The sequence below is a fragment of the Lactuca virosa genome, chromosome 1, assembly GCF_052849685.1.
Source record: "Lactuca virosa cultivar CGN04683 chromosome 1, Lactuca_virosa_CGN04683_v6, whole genome shotgun sequence".
In the NCBI taxonomy this organism is placed as follows: Eukaryota; Viridiplantae; Streptophyta; class Magnoliopsida; order Asterales; family Asteraceae; genus Lactuca; species Lactuca virosa.
In genome coordinates, this window is record NC_136426.1 from 100591315 (window position 1) to 100614678 (window position 23364).

A 23364-nucleotide genomic window follows, 5' to 3' on the forward strand; every position below is an offset into this window, starting at 1 on the left:
TGAGTTGTAATGGACCTATTAAGTGTAGGACATTTGTTATGGATTTCGGAAATTTAAGTGCATGATGTTAGTGAATTATATTGTGTATTTTTATGCTTTGTATTCTCGGCCCACATATATAATTCGGCCCAAAGTTTGTATATAAGTTTACTATATGTTGCCTGTTAACGAGAGGATGATCTTTGCATGTTTTTAGAGGCAATCCTTCGCTAAATTATCTATCTCTTCCTTTTAACCACGACTCGTCCTATGATATTTGATGTCCGGGGCAAAACAAAAACAAAAGGCCCCCTTCAAATTACCAAAATTTATATAATAATTAAATCTAAGTTAATTTTTTTCGAAGAATCTTGGTAATAGACAAACTAATGATCATAAATAAAAATATTTAGTGATTTATTACAAAAGATTGTTAATATACAAAATTATATGTAAATAACTTCAAATGAATTTTAAAGAAAATAATTAGAAAAATGTCAAAATCAATACTATTACGTAACATTCAAATAAAATCAAACATATAAACCATCTAGCCTACTATGTGTTATTATTTTTTTTATTGTTTATTGGATATAACTTTAATATAAATTATAAATGAAATCAAAGTAAAAAATAGGAAGAAAAAACAGAAGCAATTGAGAAAAAGGATAACCGAACATATTAAAAAAAAGGATTAAGTAAGTGGTAAAAACTAAAAAGGCTGCTACTCCAAGGAATCGAATACGCGTGCCTAATCAAATGAAAAGATGATCTTACCAAGTCAGCTAGAGTCAATTTCACATTATAAGCAGACAGAATTTAATATTATAAAATACCTACTCATATAAATTTGGGGCCCTCAAGTTGATATGGGCCCTGGGCAGTGGCCCAGCTTGCCCTCCTCTTTAACCGGGCCTGAAAATTCATATAAAATTATGAACATTAAAACGTACATTCTACTCACCGTCGACAATCAATCTCTCACACACACACACACACACATACACACATATATATATATATATATATATATATATATATATATATATATATATGGGAAAAATTAATATGTGGCTGTTATGTACCTAAACTTAGGTATAGAACCTTTTAAACGACTTAGTTTTAAACAAAACAAATCCAATTTCATTTTCTCTTAATTTTGTAGTAATATAATACCATTGAATTGAGTTAAATTATGGAATGAAAAAGATCATATATGTATCTTTTTTTTTTGCAAAAAAAATCATTGAAGTTTATAGGAAAAGTAAAAAACCAATATTTTTTAATGAATATAACTCAAACATTTTGTCATTCAATTGAAAAACTATATCCAATGATTTGTGAAAACCTTGATTGAGTTATTGCATGTTATTCTTTTATCTTTTGTTCTATTAGTTTTAATTTAAAATTTAGTATGGTTGATTAAATGGTCATTATTTTTAGTGTTTTAAGTTCTTAGACATAATGAAAAAAAAAACATAAATTTGATCGGTAATGTAGCAAGTCACGTGATTAAGGAATAATAGTAAGTGAGATATCATGATTAGTTTGTCATATATAGATCAAAACTACATATTTTGTAAGGTTCTACTTATAAGCTTAGGTACATAATACCCACATATTCCCTAAGCCCTATATATATATATATATATATATATATATATATATATATATATATATATATATATATATATATATATATATATATATATATAACACTTTATCTTCATTTTACACTTCTATAAAAAAATTTCTTCTACTTTCTTTATATTTTCTTCAAAAAATGGACCCAAACCAAAATACCCCACCCACTCCAAACACTCCAAATGATTATTAAACATACATGCAATTGTTGAACACTCCACTCCACCAACAACCTTTATTCACTAACCTTCCATACAGCCCATAATTCTTCCAACAACAATGACCACAACAACAATTCATTCGACCCTACTTCACTCAACCCCAATTCCAAGGTTTTCAACAACAAACTTCTCAACACTTCCAAACACAATCATCTCAAGTCCTATTATCTCAATCCCCAACTATGAACCTCGGCAACGATGATGAACGGGGTCCAAGAAAAACCACAACCATCTCGAAGAAGGCAACCAAAGGCAAAAGGGAAAAAGAAAACAGTGGCTTGGAACAAAAAAGAGGAAAAAGATTTAGCGAAAGCTTGGATTTTCATATCGTGTGACTCGAGAAGAGGCAATGCGCAATCCGAAGAAAGTTTTTGAATCGTGTTTTGGATCACTTTCACACGCTACTTGGAAGGCAAACGGATCGTTCGTACGACGCGGTACGGCACAAAATGGGTCCTTAATCTGGAGATGTCGCATTCCGACTCGACCACCGGCTCCAACAAAAGACCAAGAACTTCCGATTCGGATGCAGGTTTTGGGTTAGACCTCAATGATGGATTCGATGTTGCCGATGCAGAGGGTTCAGGAAGTCCAACTTCGTCGACCACCGGGAAGGGACAAAGCAAAACGGGCGGCGTCTTCAAGCGGAAAAGCAATCGCAACTAGCGACGACGGGCTTGTGGAATCCATCAACGGAGGAAGATCGTTGCCAAAAAATCACTCTTAGGCTAAAGGGAGTGGTAACACTCCTAGCATCTTGCCATATCAGCTTTTTCAATGCCACGTCAAGTTTTTCTCTTAGCATCTAATATTTAGCATTTGATAGGGAGTGGTGGTGTGTTATTTTAATAAAGTTTAGTTTGAAAAAAAACTTAAAAAAAGAATAGATAAAAAGGAAACAACAAATCATAATTCACATAACTATTTTCTCTTTCCTCTCTCTTCTCGCCACCTCTTTGGCGAGACACTTCTGGCGAGTTTGCTAGCAAATGATAAGGAGTGGGTAAGACTTTACTAGCAAGGGAGGTGGCGAGGCTTAGCACCTCCCACTCCCTCAAGCCTTACCGATCTTCAAATCATAAACACAAAGCCCCAATCGAATCTCGACACGGAAAATCTAACGATATTTCTCAAAATCCAACAACAAGTCCGCGATAAATATGGAAAGTAGGTTCTAATATTTATTTTTTACTTGGTATGTTTTATGTTTTTTTAAGTAATTTAGGATATATATATATATATATATATATATATATATATATATATATATATATATATATATATATATATATAAAGTATTTTAGTATTTAAATTTGTGTGTTTTAAAATTAATGTAATGTGTTTTAATTTAATGTTTGTTTTTATACGAATTATTTTTTTAATTCAATCTAATAATGTAAAAAAATAAATAAATAAATAACGTGGAGTGGTATCCATTTCCAAGGGCTAGCGGTTTGGTAATGAGTATGTAGTAGACCTATGTAACAACACTTTTTGAATGGGTTTGATACACCATTCCCCTTGGCCTAAGCCTCGTTAACGAATCATTAATCAAGACAAAGTGGATTATTCTTAGAACCAAGATTCTTTTATTTCAAATTTCGTACATTGCAACTACTCGTGTTGTTAACAACAACACTAGGGACAAGACAAACAAACACAACAACATACTTAGTAATCTTATTAATGTAGCATCGGTCATCTCGAAAAGCTTTATTGCATGAAATGAGTGAACTAGATGGAGATGCTGTTTGGAACACCTTCTCCGGTAGGACCAGGTGCCGAAGAAGGCTTGAGAAGCTTGTATGGAACCAACCTTGCACCACTTCGGTTTCTTAAATTGCGATTGGCATTATTTTTCTCTATGGTGCGTTCCATCTCATTAATCCTTTCACGAAACTCTTCATATGCGACCTTTATAGCTGGCTCCGCCTCAAATGGACCCTCTGCAGTTTTACCGATGTACTCCTCATCAGTGGCATGAGTCGATAAAACGTTTAGAACTGCCATGACTGTGGTAGCTTGCGATTTGGAAGGGAAGCATTTCAACAACGCAGCCTCAGGCCGGTCTAGGAATATCTGCCAGTCTTTATCTGTTGGGTCATCGTTAGGCATCTTGGTTCTAGCGATGGTTGGCCGGTTAGGGAAATAACCAGCATAATCGTATTGTCCGAAGTTCACAGCTGAATGTTGGCCAGAAGTAACCCATATGATAGTTGACACGATTCCAATCAAATCATCATGGGTTTTGAGTTGTGGCCACCATGGTTCATCTTTCTTATCGCCATGCCCAACTGTTCGAATCTCATGCCACCATGCTTGAAGCTCTTCATCAGATGCTACGAGACTTGCTTGTGGGTAGTAGTTGTTGACAAAAGACGTAACCCACTGTTTGATGGCATCCCAAAGGAGTAGACCGTCGTTTGCAAATGGATAGTCCTCGATTGTTAGTTTCAAACCATGTGGTTCAGTAGGATCTTTAACAGCCATACCCCTGTAAGATACAAAATATATAAAATAATTAACCAGCTATATATAGAGATGCGTGCCATACAAAAAGTGGAAAACCATAGTCGTCAAATTGCAAAGTTGCATAAATTAAGGGCACCTGCTTATCAAGTCAGCTGGAAGTGCCTCGTGATCAAAACGCCACAACTGATCATAGACGTCAGAGGAAAGTTGCATACAATATTTTCCAGGAGAGAATGTCGACTCTATAACACCACCGGCATTAATGAGAGATTGTCGAGCTAGGGCGTTGATCTTCAGGGTGTAACGAAAATGAGGGTGGAGTAGTCGTGCAATAGGATGCATTGTGCTAAGATTACGGTGGGAGGCAATGATGTAAGGCTCAGTTGCACAGTGAGTTCTTAGCCTGCATCGCCAAATCAAATCATGATAAGCTCACCTATGAATTAATGAGATCTAGGGAAAAACACACAAACGTGTGTAATTAAAGTATTATGAGTAAACAGGAACCGATACATTACCAATGGCTAACAAGCTGGTGAATACCGGAATCATGAGAAAGGACATGAGCTTTAGCTATCTTCCATAGCCAAGAACCAGTGGCACCCAAAGAAGGTGTGTACACATGCTTCCACTGTGGTTGCCATTCTGAAGACGGTCGAGTCAACTCTATGGCAACTGGGGTCAACGTTCCAGCAGGAGTAAGGAACATTAAAGTCCTTGAACCATATAGAGTTATCCCATCAATATCTCTTGTTCTATTTACGTATGGCAATAGTAGATCATGGTAATCCAACACGAACAATTTCTTTTGTTCCAAAGCCTGAAAAAACATGATTGATTTTCAACTTTACTACAACTTCACAATCGTAATAGCATCTCTAGTCTATAACATGACAATTATATATCATAATTAATGGTGTACGTAGTATTTGGTGTATTAAAAAGATATGAAGTTTCCATAAAGTAATTATCGGCCTTCTGTTTTTCATTACCTCCTCGAAAGTCATGAAACCTCCAATCACTCGCTCAACAATCTCCTTGGTGATTGCTGATTCAGGTGGCCCGTAAACTTTAGGGTCCAATTTACTCATCAATGGCCATTCCTGCACACACACACACAGTCACCTTATGATTTTTCATTAATTATATAACTATGTGTTGGAAAAGACTCTTAATTTGTTGTGTTATATATTTATACCGTAACCAACTGTATGCTGCAAGGATTGACACCAGCAAGCATTTGTCGACTGAATTCATCATCACGGAGCCAAAAGAACGTGTCCCCTGCAATGTATAGAAAACCTTTGTAAGAAGCTGATCACAAACAACTTAATTAAAAAGAGTAAGTATAATGCATGTTTATATGCGAGCTTACTCTGGATAGTTTCAGGTGGATCAAACTTGATAAGGTCATCCACGGTGTCAACAACCTCATGGATAATTCTAGGCAAAACACTTGCAACATGTTTATCAGTACCATTAATAACAACTCCTTCGTCAAAAAGCGACTCTATATCCTGGAATAAACGAAAGTCTTCGTCTTCTCCTGTAAAAGCGGTGCCTAGACGGGGTATAACACCAATGAGCAAGTTATACAAAGTCCTCGCTCCAAATGATACCGACTTTATCTCTGAAAAATCTTCATCGATTGGTACATAAAACGGGTCTGAAGATCTTGTCTCCGTCAGCGGATCTGTTATTCAACATGTTTGAATTGTAAACAACCATCTTAGATATATCATTTAATGGGTTTGTTAGTTATATGTACGTACCTTTAGAGGACATTTTCCGACCAGTACGGCAGCGCCTAGGGTAAGGAAATTTCTTGCCACCGAGCACCGGCCGTGCAAGATCTGAGCTCTTATTGTCGGGATCTCCAAGGTCGTTGTATACATCATAATCGTAAATCCTCTCGAAATCTTTACGCTCTCCTTGGCCATCGCCTCGAATGAACTCCAAATCTTTCTTTCTCAGCGACCTGAGGGCACTTGGCGTTTTCGATGGCAGGTAACACTGTACAAATTACAAATAGATTAAGGGATATTAATGGCTGCCATATATACACCATTGCGATCTACTAGTAAACAGAAACATGTTATATATGTAAATTAAACCTTGTCAGCGAAGAAGATCCTCCTCTGGTCGTTATCATAACTGGAATGAACCCATGAATTACATGTGAAGGTAACTTTTTTAGGTTTGTCGACTTCAATTTTCTGTATATATATCTTGTTGCGGTAGTCATTCTCAACCAGCACAGCTCCGATCTCCCCAAAATCATCATCGACGTCAAACTCGAAGGTGTATTGCCCACCTAAGTGATCATAGGGTGCTTTCACTGTCTTCCTCTTCGGCTTACCTTGGGCTGTATCAAAATCAAACTCCAATTTTTATACCATATTATGCGCGTGTATATATATATATATATATATATATATATATATATATATATATATATATAGAGAGAGAGAGAGAGAGAGAGAGAGAGAGAGAGTATTTGATTAAAGCTCAGTATATAGTTATTTTGAATTCGAAATTACACAGCATTACGTGACTGTGAAAAGTAGGTATACGTACAATCAAGGTCCTGAGAAACGAACTCGAGCTTCACGGAAGTATAAACCAAACTAGCAACGTCGTCAAGAAGGCGGCTAGGTGTTAGACTGGATAGATATGTTGATTTGGTGTGGATGACACCAGTGACTTTGGTGACATTAGCAAGATAAGGAGTTAACCACCTGGATTTTATTTTTCCAGCTGAGCTACGTCGAGTGCGTGTGGCATTGGATTTCTTTGTGGTCGTGGGCAGGAGAGTGGTATGGGAGTAAGCGGAGGAGGAGGAGTGGTGGGTGGCGTCAACAGCTCTGGCTAAGAAGGGCTTTTGGAGTGTGACTAAGTTATGGAAAGAGTGAAATTGGTTGATCTGAGAATTCAACATGTTTTCTTTTTATGTTTCCTTCTCACTCCTCACTGCTCGCTCTTGGTGGTGTGATTTTAGGGTTGCAAGGGCACCCTCTATTTATACTAATTTTTTTTGTCACTTTTTTGAAATTATTCTTTGGTGGGTAAACGTTGTCATATTTAATGCTAGGTTTTGCTTGTTATTTAATGCTATGAGTCATTTCAATATTTTTTGAGAATTATTTTTTCTTTGCGACGTTCGTTAACTTGATTTTTGTTTCATCTATAAATGGGTATGGAAGCTTGTTCAAATAAACCCAATAATGTCTACTTTAATTTGTAATTTTAAGAAACGAACAACTTTTCTAACTTTCATCGACTAAATTTTCAACTCTTAATTATTCAAATTAATATGTATATGTGATGGGGCTAGAGTATGTGTATCGTATGTACATAATGTGAGTTATATAACCAACTACGCAGTTTTATACTTAATTAATTCAGATCAATCTCCTCACGGTTTTTTTGTTTTCTTGAACCATAAGTATTTCCATCTCCATATCGTTGTTTAAAACTTGTGCAAGCTTTTGTTTAATTTTCTATTGAATACGTCACGATGCAATACAAGCACATGATCGATGATGCATAAATCAAAACTATAATTCCATGATGAAGATATAACACCGAAGGTGGCAAATTAAATTGGATGATACATCAAAAAAACATATTAAAGATCTACCCAGTTTTGTTTAAATATTTATTTTTTATAATATAACATCTTTTACTACGGCAAATTGAAAAGCGAGAGGCAATATCAGAATAAACGACATGGACCCAATTTTATAACTAAATACCATCTTTTAATTTCTAAATGTCGCAAACCCAATTAACGTCTTCATTTTATTATAAATGTGAAACTTAATTGAGGTAATAAATTACACAGATTCAATAGTGTTCAATTTAGGGGGTGAGCGCGGTGCGGTTCGGTGTGGTTATTAGCCAAAACCTCACCACTAACCGCAAATGCGGCTAATCCATTTTCAAAACCGCTTGGTGCGGTTATTTTTGCGGTGCGGTTAGACGGTTATTTTTACGGTGCGGTTTTGTTTTTTCTATGCTGCGGTTATTAACCGCATGAATTTGGTGCGGTTATTTTGTGTGGTTTTTAACCACATTTTAGAGCTCAAACGGTTTTAAGAGTTCAAACATATTACTTGTAATAATAAAAAAACCATAATGTATAAGACAATTAACTTAAATCACAAACAATTAATATCTTAAAAATGTCAAATCAGTTGTAATTAACAATAAATTTCTTAAAATTGTCTAATTTTATCATTTTTTAAAATTAAACATAACAAAAAACCATATTTTTGTCTTCTAGTATTTTATTCATCTTTCATTTATTCATCTTTTCTTATTTTTAGTATTTAATATATTAATAATTAATAAAAAAATTGCATATAATATATGCGGTGCGGTGCGGTTTTTTTTTTGCGGTTTTTGAGATCGTGTATCCGCACCGCACCGCAAATTTGCGGTTTTTGAAAAACAAAAAACCTCACCATCGGTTTTTATTGCAGTTGTGGTTTTTGCGGTTAATTTTAGTTGCGTTGCGGTTTTTGCTCACCCTTAGATTCATATCCTGAAAAAGATGAAAATTTCAGTTGCTCAAAATGAATGAAAGTATGAAACTCATAACCTAAAGATAAGGAAATTAATTCAGTAATTTTTATTAGACAATCAAACCTAAAATTAAGAAAAAAAAGTGATGAATTTCTATTAAAATTAATTTCATTAAACTTTATTAGAAAATCAAAAACTAAAATTAAGAAGAAAAAAAGTGTTGAATTTCTATTAATTAAAACTACTTCGTATCAATCGGCAACCTTTTTCTCTTTTACTTTACAGAACTTTTTATCTCCTTTGTAGTTGGAAGTTCTCCAAAAGTAAACCACTCTATATATAATTGTACTTACATAACAACAATATATTCATGTTTGTCATATATCATATGATAAACATAATGTCATTAATTATAACACTACTAGAAACATGGATGTTTTCTAACAACAAGATTGGTCGAAAATATGTAGGAAAAGACATTTTGGTGATACATTTCGAACAAAATAAAATTTTTCGGGAATATTGTTCAAGAAAATATTTTCATTTGTTCTTGTTAATCATTACTAGAAATAAATTTCCCACTTAATGCTGGATTTTTTAAATTATCTGGAACCATGAATAATAAAAGAATCCAATTAAACCTATAGCCGATTTGAATATAAGAGATATAAGGTAGAAAAAGTTGTCTAGCTATTATGACACACGATCTACATAGGAAAAAATAGGTAATTCTATATTTACCATCCAAATTGCTTCGTGTACTCCAGATAGGTAATTTTATTTGGGGGCCTAAACAGTTGAAGTTAAGGGTCAACTATAGGGCGCATTGACTTCATCTACTTGTTAAAAGCTTCGGTCTGTGGGCCGGTCCTGAGGAATTAAATATCTTCAAAAGCTTAGGACGAACAAAAAAAAAATGGACCTTATCGTTGTTATAAGTTGTTAATGTTAAATAAAAATATATAATAAACAAAATTAGGCCCTGTGCGGCTGCTCACAATCCCCCCCCCCCCCCCAACGCCCCCCCATGGTTCGTCGATACCTTTCTGTCAATATGTCGCATGCCTCCAAATTCCTTACATATCAAAAGTTAAGCATGTTTCTAATTGGGCCTCTTTTGTCCCCGTTTGTCTTTCTCCCACTTGCCCATAAAAGCTTCTGTCAGATCATCTATGTGTTCCGCATCAACGTGCAACAGAAAACGAAGAGCATGTTGAAACCAAGAACTTGGTTTTTCTTTTGCTATTTCTTATTATATTATACATAACATACGAGGCTGTATTTATGCTAGAAAAACTTATACGATTTCAATAATTATCTTTTTTTGGAAACGACAAATAGATTAAAAAACCACACCTAGCATGGAGCTAAGTAAAGGAACCAAAAGAGTATAGCAAATTACATCAAAATGATGGAGTAAAACTACAAACTACCCGGTTACACACAATTACATCAAATAGGAGGAGCAACGTTCCAACCTACCTAATCAATGTTGGATTAGGTGTCTAAGCTCATAACTATTTTGGTATGTACTTGACCCGATTGTGAGCATGGTCCTTTTGGGTTGCCTTCACCATAGCAATTGATAGGATGAACTAAGGAGAAAGAGGATTAATTATGATTTATTAATATATTATATGATTAATATATTAAAATAGAAATCATGTTATTAATATTAGTCAAGAATTGATAAGAATTAATTTTGTGGCTAAAAGAGATTAATTAAATAAAGGGGACTGATATTGTAATTATAAGATAGTTGCATAAATGGGCTAATGGACTCCATAGAAGTTGGAGTGGACGAAATCTATGGGGAAACCCATTAGAATTCGTCCAAGGCTTCTAAGGAGGGAGTCAATGGGCTGCTTAGGGCCTAAGCAGTCAGATTAGGGTTTCATGATTGAAAATCCTAATAGCCTACCTATATAAGGAACCCCTAAGGCCTCAAAAACGTGGTAAAGTAATCCCTAAGGGTTCTAGGACGTTTTGGTGCCTCCTTCCTCTCTCCTAAGTCATCTTGTTGCTCATGGTGTTTGTGACTCCATTAGTGAAACATCCCAAAATACAACCCAAAATTTTTTGTTTGAAAAGCATTACCAAAACATAATCATCCATAATTAAAATGAAAACAAGTGTCGTGTGTCTCAAAACATCATGTCAAACACTGTTTCAAAAACTGAATAAGAAAATATCAGAGTCAACAAATCCCAGGCAGAAAGTTGTGGTGTGTGCCATGCCATCAACTCGAGCCCTTCCCTTTGCTGGCGGATGTACCTGAAACCAAAACTGAAACTGTAAGCACGAAGCTTAGTGAGCTCCCCAAACTACCACATACCATACAATAACATATAAAGCACATATTGGGCCTTGCCCACTGCATCAGACCGAAGTCCGGAACTGACTAGGGCCTTGCCCACTACATCGGACCGAAGTCCGAAACTAACTAGGGCCTTGCCCTCTACATCGGGCCGAAGTCCGGAACTAACTAGGGCCTTGCCCTCTGCATCGGACCGAAGTCCGGAACTGACTAAGGTTTTGCCCACTGCATCGGACCGAAGTCCGGAACTAACTAGGGCCTTGCCCTCTACGTCGGACCGAAGTCCGGAACTGACTGAACATAGCATAACATAATCATAACATATAACAATAACACATATACTGCATACTGCATCGGACCGCAGTCCGGGACACATAATACATAGACATGCATGAATCACCAAGACATCAAGCATACTGAACGACTTCTTGGGACCACCCCGGCATCGGACCGCAGTCCGGAACTACTGCTATCTAAACGGGCCGGCATTGTGGCCGTAGACCCATTCCTACTGGAAGGAAACTCACCTCGTGAAGCTGACTGCTGAAAAACTGAGCGGGAAATGTCTGACTGCTGCTCCGGCAACTCCCCGACTACAATTTCCACAAAGGCACTTAGTCAGAACTGATAACTAATCTTAGAGTAAAGCGACTATTTTACCCTTGGTCAAAGTCAACTTCCAGTTGACCTGACTCGCCGAGTTGGGCCGCCAACTCGCTGAGTCCCTATCCTCTCTTCTGCTCCCTACCCGATTCTACTCGCCGAGTTTAGCAAAGACTCGACGAGTTCTCCTTCTTTAATAACATCGAGTCAATCTTCATCCGACTCGCCGAGTTGTCTGAACAACTCGTCGAGTCCACCTCAGTCATGAATACGTCCAGTCTACGAGTTGTATGAACAACTCGTCGAGTCTGTTCTTGTGGGTAAGAAGATTGCCTTGGACTCGCCGAGTGTGTTCTTACACTCGTCGAGTCCCATGGCTTCCAGGTTATGGCTATGTCTTAATACGTCGAGTCACTCCTCTGGACTTGTCTAAGTCCCTGCTTTCACTCAACTGGGCTCCTTTGAACCACAACAGATTGGGGACTCAAGCCCCGGACTCGCCGAGCTCCAAGAACAACTCGTCGAGTCGCCAATTGTCCAAGTCTATAACTCGTTTTCTGATGTACAACTCTCATCTAAAAGGTAGATCTGGGCTTCTAAGGTCTATCTAACACGTAAAGTTATGAACTTTACGTGCATGCATGTATCAATGGTGCTTAAAAGGCCGAAAATGGAGGTTTTAGCATGCATGGGGTTCTCATGGCCCTAAAAATGGCACCTTTATGCCATGAGGACCCTTCAAGGTCCTAGATCTGAAGGTGAATCGACTTGGGACGTCCAAATCCCAAGAGTCAAGCTTCTTAGCCCAAAATAACCATAAGAATATCTAGGAAATCACAAGTCAAGAGGGAAGTTTTATTACCAGAAAGTGAGGGGAAGGTGATGCTAATTCTGGATCTGAACTCTTTTCTTGAAGTCTTCCCTCTTCCTCTTCTTCACCCAAACTTCAACACAAAATATATCTCAAGAAATGGCACTCAAATACTCACAATACTCAAAGGTGGCGATTTAGGGTTTTCTGGGTATTGAAGGAGTGACAAGGGAGGCCAAAGGGGCCTTATGTTCCTTAAATAGGGGAACAAACCCTTGAAATTAGGGTTCTCATCAGACAGCACCTACTCGTCGAGTCGGTCTTCCGACTCGTCGAGTAGGTTACTTATTTCCCCGATCCAGATTCGATCTGACTCGACGAGTCAGGCCATTAACTCGTCGAGTCCAAGAGTGAAATTATAAGATTGACTTAAGTTAAAAGCATACCTGGAACCGGGTGTTACAATTAGAGGTGCAACATTTGAGACACCAAGCTTTCAAGAGTCAAGATCAAGAGGAATTGAGATTGTTATTGCTACATAACAATCAAGGTAAGATCTAAACCCTAATTCATATGTTAATTCGTTTATTGTATGCTAGATCTAGGGTTTATGAGCTTTGGATGATTATTGCATGTTCATTAGACAAACTAGATCCAAAGCTTTAGGGTTTGCATGCACACCATAGGATTGATGTTTTGCTCAAAAACCATTAGTGGCATCTGAGCCTAGGGTGTTCGTCTATTGTATTTGATGCAAAATTAAGTTTTCAAAGCTGAAAAATTGCGAATTTTGAATCTGACCTGATTCACGTCGTGAACACAGTGTGTTCACCTCGTGAATTCAGTCTGACAACAGATTTTCGAATTAAACCAGACTCATGTCGTGAACACAGTGTGTTCACCTCGTGAAGTCAGTCTGACAGCACAATTTCGAGATTTTTGCCTTAATTTGCTTTGGATAATTACCTTAAATTGTTTTTTCAAATTAAAATCAGATTTTTATATTATGGTAATTGATATCCTAATCAAATTAATGGATAATTGTCAATTTAAGATAATTACTTGTTTTATAAGATAAAGATTGATTATTTGTAAATTGATTTGAATTATCTCATAAGAAAATAGATTAAGTCAAATTATGTGATAATTATTAATTATATAATATTTAATTATTTTTCAAATTTGATCTAAAAGATATTGTGAAAAGTTTCAAAATTTGCCCTCAAGTTTTGGAATTTAAAATTTAATTAAAAAGTTTAATTTTGAAATATTAAATTCTAAAACCCTAGTTGTTTGAAAAGTTCAAATTACACCTTATGGTTTTATTAAGTTAATTAAATGTATAATTAAAAGAGAGTTAATAAATCCATAATGACATGGTTTGTATTTAATTAAATTAAAAGTATAATTTTGTTAAATTACACCACTTAGTATTTTAAAAGTGTAAAATACACCCTTATAGTATATATAAAATTAAAAGTCTAATATTATATATGTATAAGTAAAGAGTCAATCTTACCGTTAGTAGGCCTCATTCACGAAGCTGGTCTATAAGGGGTGTTTAAGGAAGCGACATGTAAAATGACGGCCATTAGGTATCCACTCTTACCCACCGCACTCTTGACTAGTAAAGGGTCGTTATCCGAACGGGTAGGATAGGACACAACCTTCCATTATAAGTATAATGAAATACAAAGTAACTAAATGTTTTATAAATTCCCAAATCTTAGTTACTTTAGGAAAAATGTGGAGTTGGTGCTATTCCATGAAATTACACTTTGTACCCTTGCTAAGACGTTAGTGGAACGTGTGTGGTTAACCAGCATACTAATTGAACTCTAAGCAAAGGTGGCAAAGGGTGACTCGATTTTTGTCATAGATCGATGGAGCGTGTGTGGTTAACCGGCACGTCGATTAGGTGACTGCAACATTGGGGGCACCATGTATATTTGCATGGTTATCCACAACTTGTTTGTGATCCTCGACATCCCAGTCACAAACGAAGGGCACACTCGAGATTTAAACATGCCATTGAAAAGATCAATGAATCTCAAAAGATCTAGGAGTTTCAATTCATTTAAAACTTAATTTTCAATTTTCGTTTTTCATGGTGGAAATTGGTAAATCGTCATTTACCTACCTTCAAATGTTCTGCAATTTGGATTACGACATCCCTCTTCCATATTGTAGGATATTGTGTTGGATCCTAGCCTTGATATTTCATTTGGGTGTTATATCAAGGATTCCAATCAACTAACTTGAATTTCTCCCGTTTTGTAGATGTCAAAGTCTGACAACTATGGTCTTCCTGAATCCGTTGGAAAAACTTTTCCACGTGAAGATGATGTTCCACGATTGGATTGTGGAAATGGAAATCATGCTTCACTTACTCCACCTCCTCCGATAATTCTCCCTGACCCACGTGTTCGAAGACTTGAAAAGTTCAAGGTCACTCAAGCCCTATTGGCGAAAAGACACGAAGATGGAAAGTCGGTATGCGCTCATGTCTTGGATATGAAGTTGCATATTGATAGATTGGGAATGTTGGGCGTCGATGTATCAAGGAAGTTGGTTGTTGACTTGGCTCTTCAGTCACTTCCCGAATCATATAGTGAGTTCATTAGAGAGTACTATATGATGGACCACGATGTAACCCTCATTGATCTGACTTATTTGCTTATTGCTGCTGAATCAGTGATGATTTGGCGCACTGGTCAAGAAAATTTGTCTGGTAAATCAATATCCCATCCTTCTATGGGAAATGGAAACATTGGAAGTCCAGAAAAGTTTTCACTACGCAAGAGAAAAGCTAAGTCTAAGATAGTCCCGTGTACCATTCCAGAAGAATCCATATGTTTCTACTGCCAAAAGAGGGGGCATTGGTTACGAAGCTGCCATGACTACCTGAGAGATATAAGAGATGGGAGAGTCAAGATGTATGACTCTGCTTCAGGTAAAATCCACTATCTAACTCTATTAAGTTCCTATTTGGAGATTCTTAATACATGATGTGATAAGATTGCATTTTGATGTGTTGTAGGATCGAAGAAAAGAGAGGAAGCTTAAAGGAAGAAGTGAGCTGAGTCTGATCGCGAAGAAATGGATTTCGATCGCATGATTCGATGATCGGATTTTTGGAGCTGCTACTTTTAGAGTTATGATAGATTGTTTAGGAATATGAAATAACATAGTTTTCATTTGAATTTGCATTGTAAGAACAAGTTTTTCCGCACCTTTTATAAATAAAATAAATTTTGGTTTTTGTCTTATTTATAATTCCTTGCAATGGCATGTATGAAAATTGATGTTTGTGTATTTCTATTTTTAGCAATATTGAAATGGATGTGATTCTTAGTTATGTTATTTTTGGTAATGTCGAGAATTTACCAAATAAGGAAAGATTCTTGTCGCCCGAGTTTAAATTGGACAGAAACTTGGAATCATACAACTTGTATTATATGATGAATGAGAACCTTCATATTTGGAAAATTAAGACTTATTCATTGACAAAGAGTCAAGTGAAGGACTAAGAGAACTGCTACATAATGTTGTGCATTGGTCAAGTCCACCACAAATAACAATAAGATTATTCGTCATAATTTACTAAAAGTCTAGTAAATGTGGTTATGCTTACAAGATTAAGTATGATTCTGAATCATTGAAATGTTTCAATGAATGGCAGAACGAATAAGAAGAATCAATAAGGCAGAAAGATAAAAGTGTCTCTAATCTGAAAAGATGGGAGAGTACTTTTGTGTCATGTTTTATGATTGTCTTATTAATTGTGAAACCATATCACAATTGATCCTCTAAGTAAATCTTAGTGCACTAGTATGCTTAAGAAGAGGAATCGGAAATTGTTGAAATGGTTAAATCAATATGTGAATCATACTTCGTTCCAAAATCAAGTCTTAGAGTCATACTCCAAGATTGTGACTTGAGTGACATATCTTAAGAAGTTTTAACACACTCATCAAATGTAGAGTAGAAAATGTTTTTCTTACTCTTGCACATTTGAAATTGGTAAGTTGTGATGTCTTGGATAAGACAAAGACCAACTAAGACCAATTGTGTGTAGTGGTTTGTCTTGATAAGAATCCACACTAACTCTTGAATATTTGTTTGTCAAGAAATGTTTCTTGATAAGAGAATCTTATATGTAAAGAGGTCAGTGAGAGTCTAAATGATCTTGAAAAAGGACCAAGAACTAATCAAGAGTAAACCTATTGGACACTAGCGCACGACTTGAGGTTGTAACCTATTGTGTTGACAAAAATTTATGCCATTCCAGTAAAGTTACTTATGCATATGAGTTCTACGAGTTCTCAATTGACTGCATAAGGACAAACACCTTGTTCAATGAAAGTACATTGACTAGTATAGGTGAGCTGCTAAATAACTTGGAAGCAATGGTGGGACCCTTGATGGCAAGAAATTAAGAATGAACAAGTTTTGTCCATAAGAGTCTGGATTTGTCACAAACATTATCTTACGAATATGGTTATGACAAAATTCACATGGATAGGAACACATACACCATAAAATCTAAGGTGTTGTTTCTTTTTTAAAAAAACCACTTCAGACCACTTATTGTTGCGCCGCGCAGCACACGCACAACACTTGGCCCTTCGCAGTTGTTTGTTTTTCAGAAGACTTCTAACTTAAAAACTGTTGCGCGTGTGCTGCGTGGCGCAACACTAAACCAACTGCTTTAAACCTCTTCACACCTTAGTTTAACTTACTGCAGACGTTAAAGAACAAACATACTTTTTATTATATACTGCAGCCGTTTGTTCCACCTCTTCTGCTATAGAGGATTGCTGATGTGGTCCGCAGACTTCACGCATTTTCTCTTCGAAAAAACAAACAGCACCTAAGTGTCTAAGGTTTCTCTCCTTCATGAAAATAATTGTGAGGAAACGCTTTCACTAAGAGAGATGTTAAGGAGATAGTGATTGTGTAAATTACATTCTCAAATTCGATTATGATTACGGCATCCCTCTTCATAGTTCGAATTGTGAGATTTGGCAATTAGTTTAAACATTTAAGATTTATTGCTATAAGTGATGAAATTGTTTAGACACATATATGAGCTATCTAAGGAAAGGTGTATGAGTTTGAGAAGCTTAGATAAAGGCTTATCGAAGCATATCATATTCGAAATATGAACTTTGGAAGTCAATAAGTATTGCTTTCTAGAAGTCCAAATGTTTTCTGAATACGTGTCAAAGCTAGTGGGAGCATAAATGTTATGCTGGTATGGATATAATTATCATGTTAGTGGGAGCATGATTATTATTTTATGTGTTGCATGTTAGCAATATTAATTATAGAAAACAAAAGTTTCACTTTGCAAAGTTGCAGGGGTTGAAAAGTTGTTTTGCTATAATTAAGGGAGAGAATACTATACTTCGTTTTGAAATCTAAAAGCTTGGATCGAGAAATTTTAATCAAATTTAGTCAAAAGACATATATGGACGTTATGTTGAAAAGATTCAACTTAAAAGGATTCTATATATGGCAATATTATAGCAAGGAACTGGTAAAGTATCACGTTTTTCATTATGAATCGTGTCCCATACGCTTCGGGTATAGGATCGATTGCATATGCTGTAATATTCGACCGTTCTAAAATTTTCCAAATGCCTAGGGCATTAAGAGGGAAAAGGGACTAGAACCGGTTTGACTAAAATAATTAAACAGCTGTCAACGACAATCTAAGGTTCGCTAAGGATTGGTCGCTTGTGGGCAGTTGGAAGTATAGTAATGAATGGACCATAATGGCATTATTATGATTAGATATGATTCTATTAATAATGAGTTGTCGTATGACAAATATGGAAATGTTTCCATATTGGGAGTTGGATATCGAGAATCTATGTCTAGATTAGAAACTTTTATGTAAGAAGGATGTTCATAGGAATGTACTTTGAATGTGAGACTTCACATCTATGGAATTGTCTTGTAACAATCACCAATAGAAAACTTTGTAATTTCATTGGCAAAGTCTTGGTGACTTTTGTGAAATAAGATTACAAAAGGATCATTGCATAAAATGTTAGAATCTAACATGTTCTAGTAGTGGCGAGAATTTTGTGTTCTTACACTAACGATAAGGATTAGGGATTGTGAAACGAGCATCATTGGAAATGTTTTCAATTGATCTATTTCACAAAGTATGGACCATAGGTAAACAGAGTGTGCATGCTTGGTGCATGGCACAGCTGCTGTTATAATTCAAGTAATAAGTTGATTATCTGAAACATTATACAATGAATAATGTGTAATCAATATGGTGACCAAATAAAAGGAGTTTTATTTATACTCAAAAGTTTGGGGTCATATTGGATTCGATTATTCTTGTGTTTCACTTTGCATGTTTTGACTTCCTGAATAATAAGATTATTCGAACGTTCCACAGTCGCTCATACTTTGGGAGTAGGTATGAAAAAAGATTGTCATGAATTGGCTTGTAGATTGTCTAAAGTGTATTAGACATAGCAAATGTTTGCTGCAACGTTCATGAGTGCTTATGAATATGATTTGAGCATTGGATTAAACCCACGCTCACTTGGATCGCTTCATGGATTTTATCACGAGTGATTGGTGAGACGATAATATCTTATATTCTTGAAACCGAGACATGTGAGTTGTATTCTGCAAGTTGGTTGCACATTGATAATATGTAAACGCACCAGTAATTTGGTGTTATAAAGCATATTGTTGTGTGTGATTTGATGAGTAGGTACAAGCGAGCATTGAGTCAAAGTTTATCCGTTCCTTTTACCCAAAGTGGGATGAAAGCGATATATGTTGGCCCCTCGATGATTTAGTGATGACACCCTATGCGCTTGGCCAAGCCGGGGCTAAGTTGATGTGTTCAATTATAGGCTGTTGTCAGTCTTCATAAATCGGAAATCGGGAAACAATAGATAGACTGAGAGAATGATTATAATTCATGTCTCATGTCTATACGATATCTAGAATGTAGGAATATATGATCCCTTATCTAAAGGACACATTTCTGATATGATCAGAGTTCGACAGTGGCTTTTGAAAGCGACGATTGCTGATCAAGTTCCGAAGTCATACGCAATATAGTTATTAGACTTATCCAAGTGGGAGACTGTTGGATTAGGTGTCTAAGCCCATAACTATTTTGGTATGTACTTGACCCGATTGTGAGCATGGTCCTTTTGGGTTGCCTTCACCATAGCAACTGATAGGATGAACTAAGGAGAAAAATGATTAATTATGATTTATTAATATATTATATGATTAATATATTAAAAGAGAAATCATATTATTAATATTAGTCAAGAATTGATAAGAATTAATTTTGTGGCTAAAAGAGATTAATTAAATAAAGGGGACTGATATTGTAATTATAAGATAGTTGCATAAATGGGCTAATGGACTCCATAGAAGTTGGAGTGGACGAAATCTATGGGGAAACCCATTAAAATTCGTCCAAGGATTCTAAGGAGGGAGTCCATGGGCTGCTTAGGGCCTAAGCAGTCAGATTAGGGTTTCCTGGTTGAAAACCCTAATAGCAGTGGCAGACCGTAACAGGGGCTGGGGGAGGCCATGGCCCCCCCCCCCCCCCCCCCCCCCCGGTTTTGTGCTTCCTAATACCCATATGTATAAATTACTTATAAAAAATTATCCAACAGCCAATACATTGAGTCATTGAGTAATTAGGCCCCTCTCACCCTCTGTTTCAATCGTTAAAACAATTTAAATATTAACAAAAATCTAAACCAATTAACAATGAAACATCCGAAAATCACTCCAAGAATTTAAAAGAGATATTGTTTGGAAAAAGAGTATTGGGAAATTAAAACGTAAAAGCGGTAAAACCCTATAACATTAATAAAAATTATACTAATAATACATAATTCTTATTTTATCTCAAAGAGTTTAAGAAAACCTAAAATTTACTCTGGCCGCTGGAAATAACGATGCCACACAACTGCATCTTCTCCGATCTCCACTGGTCTCCGGCCGTCAGAAATACGTCGCCAGACTGTTGATCCGTGATTTCCGTCGTGTTCTACCGATTAGTGGCCTCCACCTCCCTCTTCGGTCTCCTTTCCACATGAGAGTAAACACGGTATTTTTTTTTTCTATCTCTTTTTCTAGTTCTCCTTTTTCTTCTCCCACCAAAACTATTGTAGAAACTATTATAGACATTGCAGGACTTTGTAAAGTGTGAACTATGAATACAACTATGGTGTAGTCAGAAGGCTAGAAGGCTAGGACAAGTATTATCCATTAGTTGGAATTATTATTTATTTATTAATTGTTTGATTATAAATTAAATATTGTTGTTACCGTAAAAAATGAAATAAAAACTAAAACATTCAAATTATCTATCTGTTTATTAGTATAAAGTAAAAGTAAAGAGTATTAAAATATAGAATATTTATTTATATGGTGATATGATTATAAAGTATGGTAGTCTAATAAAATAGAAGACGAATTTTTGAATAATTTGTGGTTTTGCATTGTGATTGAAAACTTAGTCTAAAAGATTAGTTTAAAAACAATTTTCCAAGACTTAAAAAAAAGTGGATAGATTTCATTTTCATCAACAATATGACAATATTTTTTCTACTAGTTTTCTTGTTTATTGTCATAATTTTGAACAATTTTTTTTTCTTGTCTATATTATTACGTTTTGAAATTTTGATTCCGGCCCCCCTAATCATACTATTTGTGTTCCGCCCCTGCCTAATAGCTTACCTATATAAGGAACCCCTAAGGCCCCAAAAACATGGTGAAGTAATCCCTAAGGGTTCTAGGACATTTTTGGTGCCTTCTCCCTCTCTCCTAAGTCATCTTGTTGCTCATGGTGTTTGTGACTCCATTAGAGGTGCAACATTTGAGGCACTAAGCTTTCAAGAGTCAAGATCAAGAGGAATTGAGATTGTTATTGCTACATAACAATCAAGGTAAGATCTAAACCCTAATTCATATGTTAATTCGTTTATTGTATGCTAGATCTAGGGTTTATGAGCTTTGGATGATTATTGTATGTTCATTGGACAAACTAGATCCAAAGCTTTATGGTTTGCATGCACACCATAGGATTGATGTTTTGCTCAAAACCCATCAATTAATTGGTTCCTTACCACCTCTATGTTTATACCAATTGTAGCACAATAAGACAACCGTATTAACCACCATAGTAGGAGATTGAGGTAGCTTTTTAAACACTGTATTGCTCCTTGCTATCAAGATGCACCATACAAGACAGTAGACGATGGTGTCAAGGACATTTGTTTTCCTAGGGAAATTTCCCCAACATGCTACGAAGTTAAGAAATTGTGATGCACTTGAGAATGATTGGTTGGGGATTTGACACCATCTAAACACCCATTCATGAGCTACAAAGGCTAGTGTGCATTCAATGAAGACATGATCTACAGTTTCTTGTCAAACACTACATATACGATAGATGACAGAGGGAATATTGACTCCCCTGTCATGTAATGCAGTTTCTACCAGGAGTCTTATATGAGCACGCCACAACACATATGGTACGCAACAATACAAGGCAAACAGAAGGCACATACATAACAATGATATGCATCACAAACTTTGCACTGATTTAGTGAAATATATTTACAGAGCCAATGAATATCCTATCGGCGAAGATTTTTAAGAAGATATACAAATAAAGATTGAGAATTGATCGTCAAGGATTCCAACAACAATTCACAAAACAATTCGGCGGGATGTAGAATTTTAATTAATGTTATATTTTAGTTTATTGTGATGTATTATTTCAAGTAGTGTTATGTTTTATGTTTGTTTCGATTTTAATCATATAATTTTATTTTATTTGCGTGCAAGTCTTTAAGAATATATACGATTCGTTCATGTAAAGATTTAAATACACCGAAGAGTATGAAAAGTTTTCCAATTTTGTTAATTTTGTATTTATTAAGATATTTTTTTATTAATTTTATATATTTAATAAATCATAATATTTTTATTTTATTTAAAAAAGAAAAATTCACTGAAGGAAATAAAATATGACAATTTTCTACGATTTAAAAAAAAAGTGACTGGAGTATAAATAGTGTCTAGTCTAATGACGCGAGATTTCTTACGCCACAAAAGTAGGTCATCAACTCATCATCCTTCAGTTTTTCAGATGGTCCAGTAGAACTGTAGACGCAGTGTTGCCAGTGGACCAGATTATTGAATCTTCAATAGACCACGTTTTTCAAAACGTTGTAAATATTTATATTTATTTTTCTTCTTCAGCCGACAGTACAAAGTGTGTGGTGAGGCTTCCTGGATTTCAAAAGGCGAATGTAATCCATTTGTGAAAACATATGGCATTCTCAAATTTAGGTACACCTAACAATTCTAATGTCAAAAACAAAGTAAATAATATATATATATATATATATATATATATATATATATATATATATATATATATATATATGTTAAGGTTCATTTGAGACCATGCTAATTTTGTGAGACCGTGAGACCAAATCTAAAAATAATTTTAAAATGCAAAATAAAATAAAAAATTCAAAAATTCTTTTTTTAATTATTATTTTCAGAACTTTAGTTACCTAAAAAAATAAAAATAAATAAAAAAAAATTACCGTTTTTTTGAAAAATACGTGAAATATTCTAATAGAATATTACACTATAAATATTCTAATGTGATTTTTAGAATGTTAGAATATTATACTTAGATTTCTCAGATATGTAGAATATTCTATCATTCTATTAGAATATATAAAAAAAGTATTTTTTTTTATTTT

The 23364-nt window shown here is 35.3% G+C and overlaps 1 protein-coding gene across 1 annotated transcript; it reads right to left on the bottom strand.

Annotated features, from left to right (window-relative positions):
- Nucleotides 1-3410: 3410 nt before the first annotated feature.
- LOC145153438 (lipoxygenase 2, chloroplastic-like) lies at nucleotides 3411-7300 on the bottom strand. The gene is made up of 9 exons (XM_079075471.1): nucleotides 6894-7300; nucleotides 6431-6681; nucleotides 6089-6329; nucleotides 5692-6009; nucleotides 5515-5600; nucleotides 5309-5419; nucleotides 4835-5136; nucleotides 4453-4719; nucleotides 3411-4338 (listed from the first exon to the last, which is right to left on the bottom strand). Exons 1-9 carry the CDS (start codon nucleotides 7252-7254, stop codon nucleotides 3579-3581), a joined length of 2697 nt encoding a protein of 898 aa, XP_078931597.1. The 5' UTR covers nucleotides 7255-7300; the 3' UTR covers nucleotides 3411-3578.
- Nucleotides 7301-23364: the final 16064 nt, after the last annotated feature.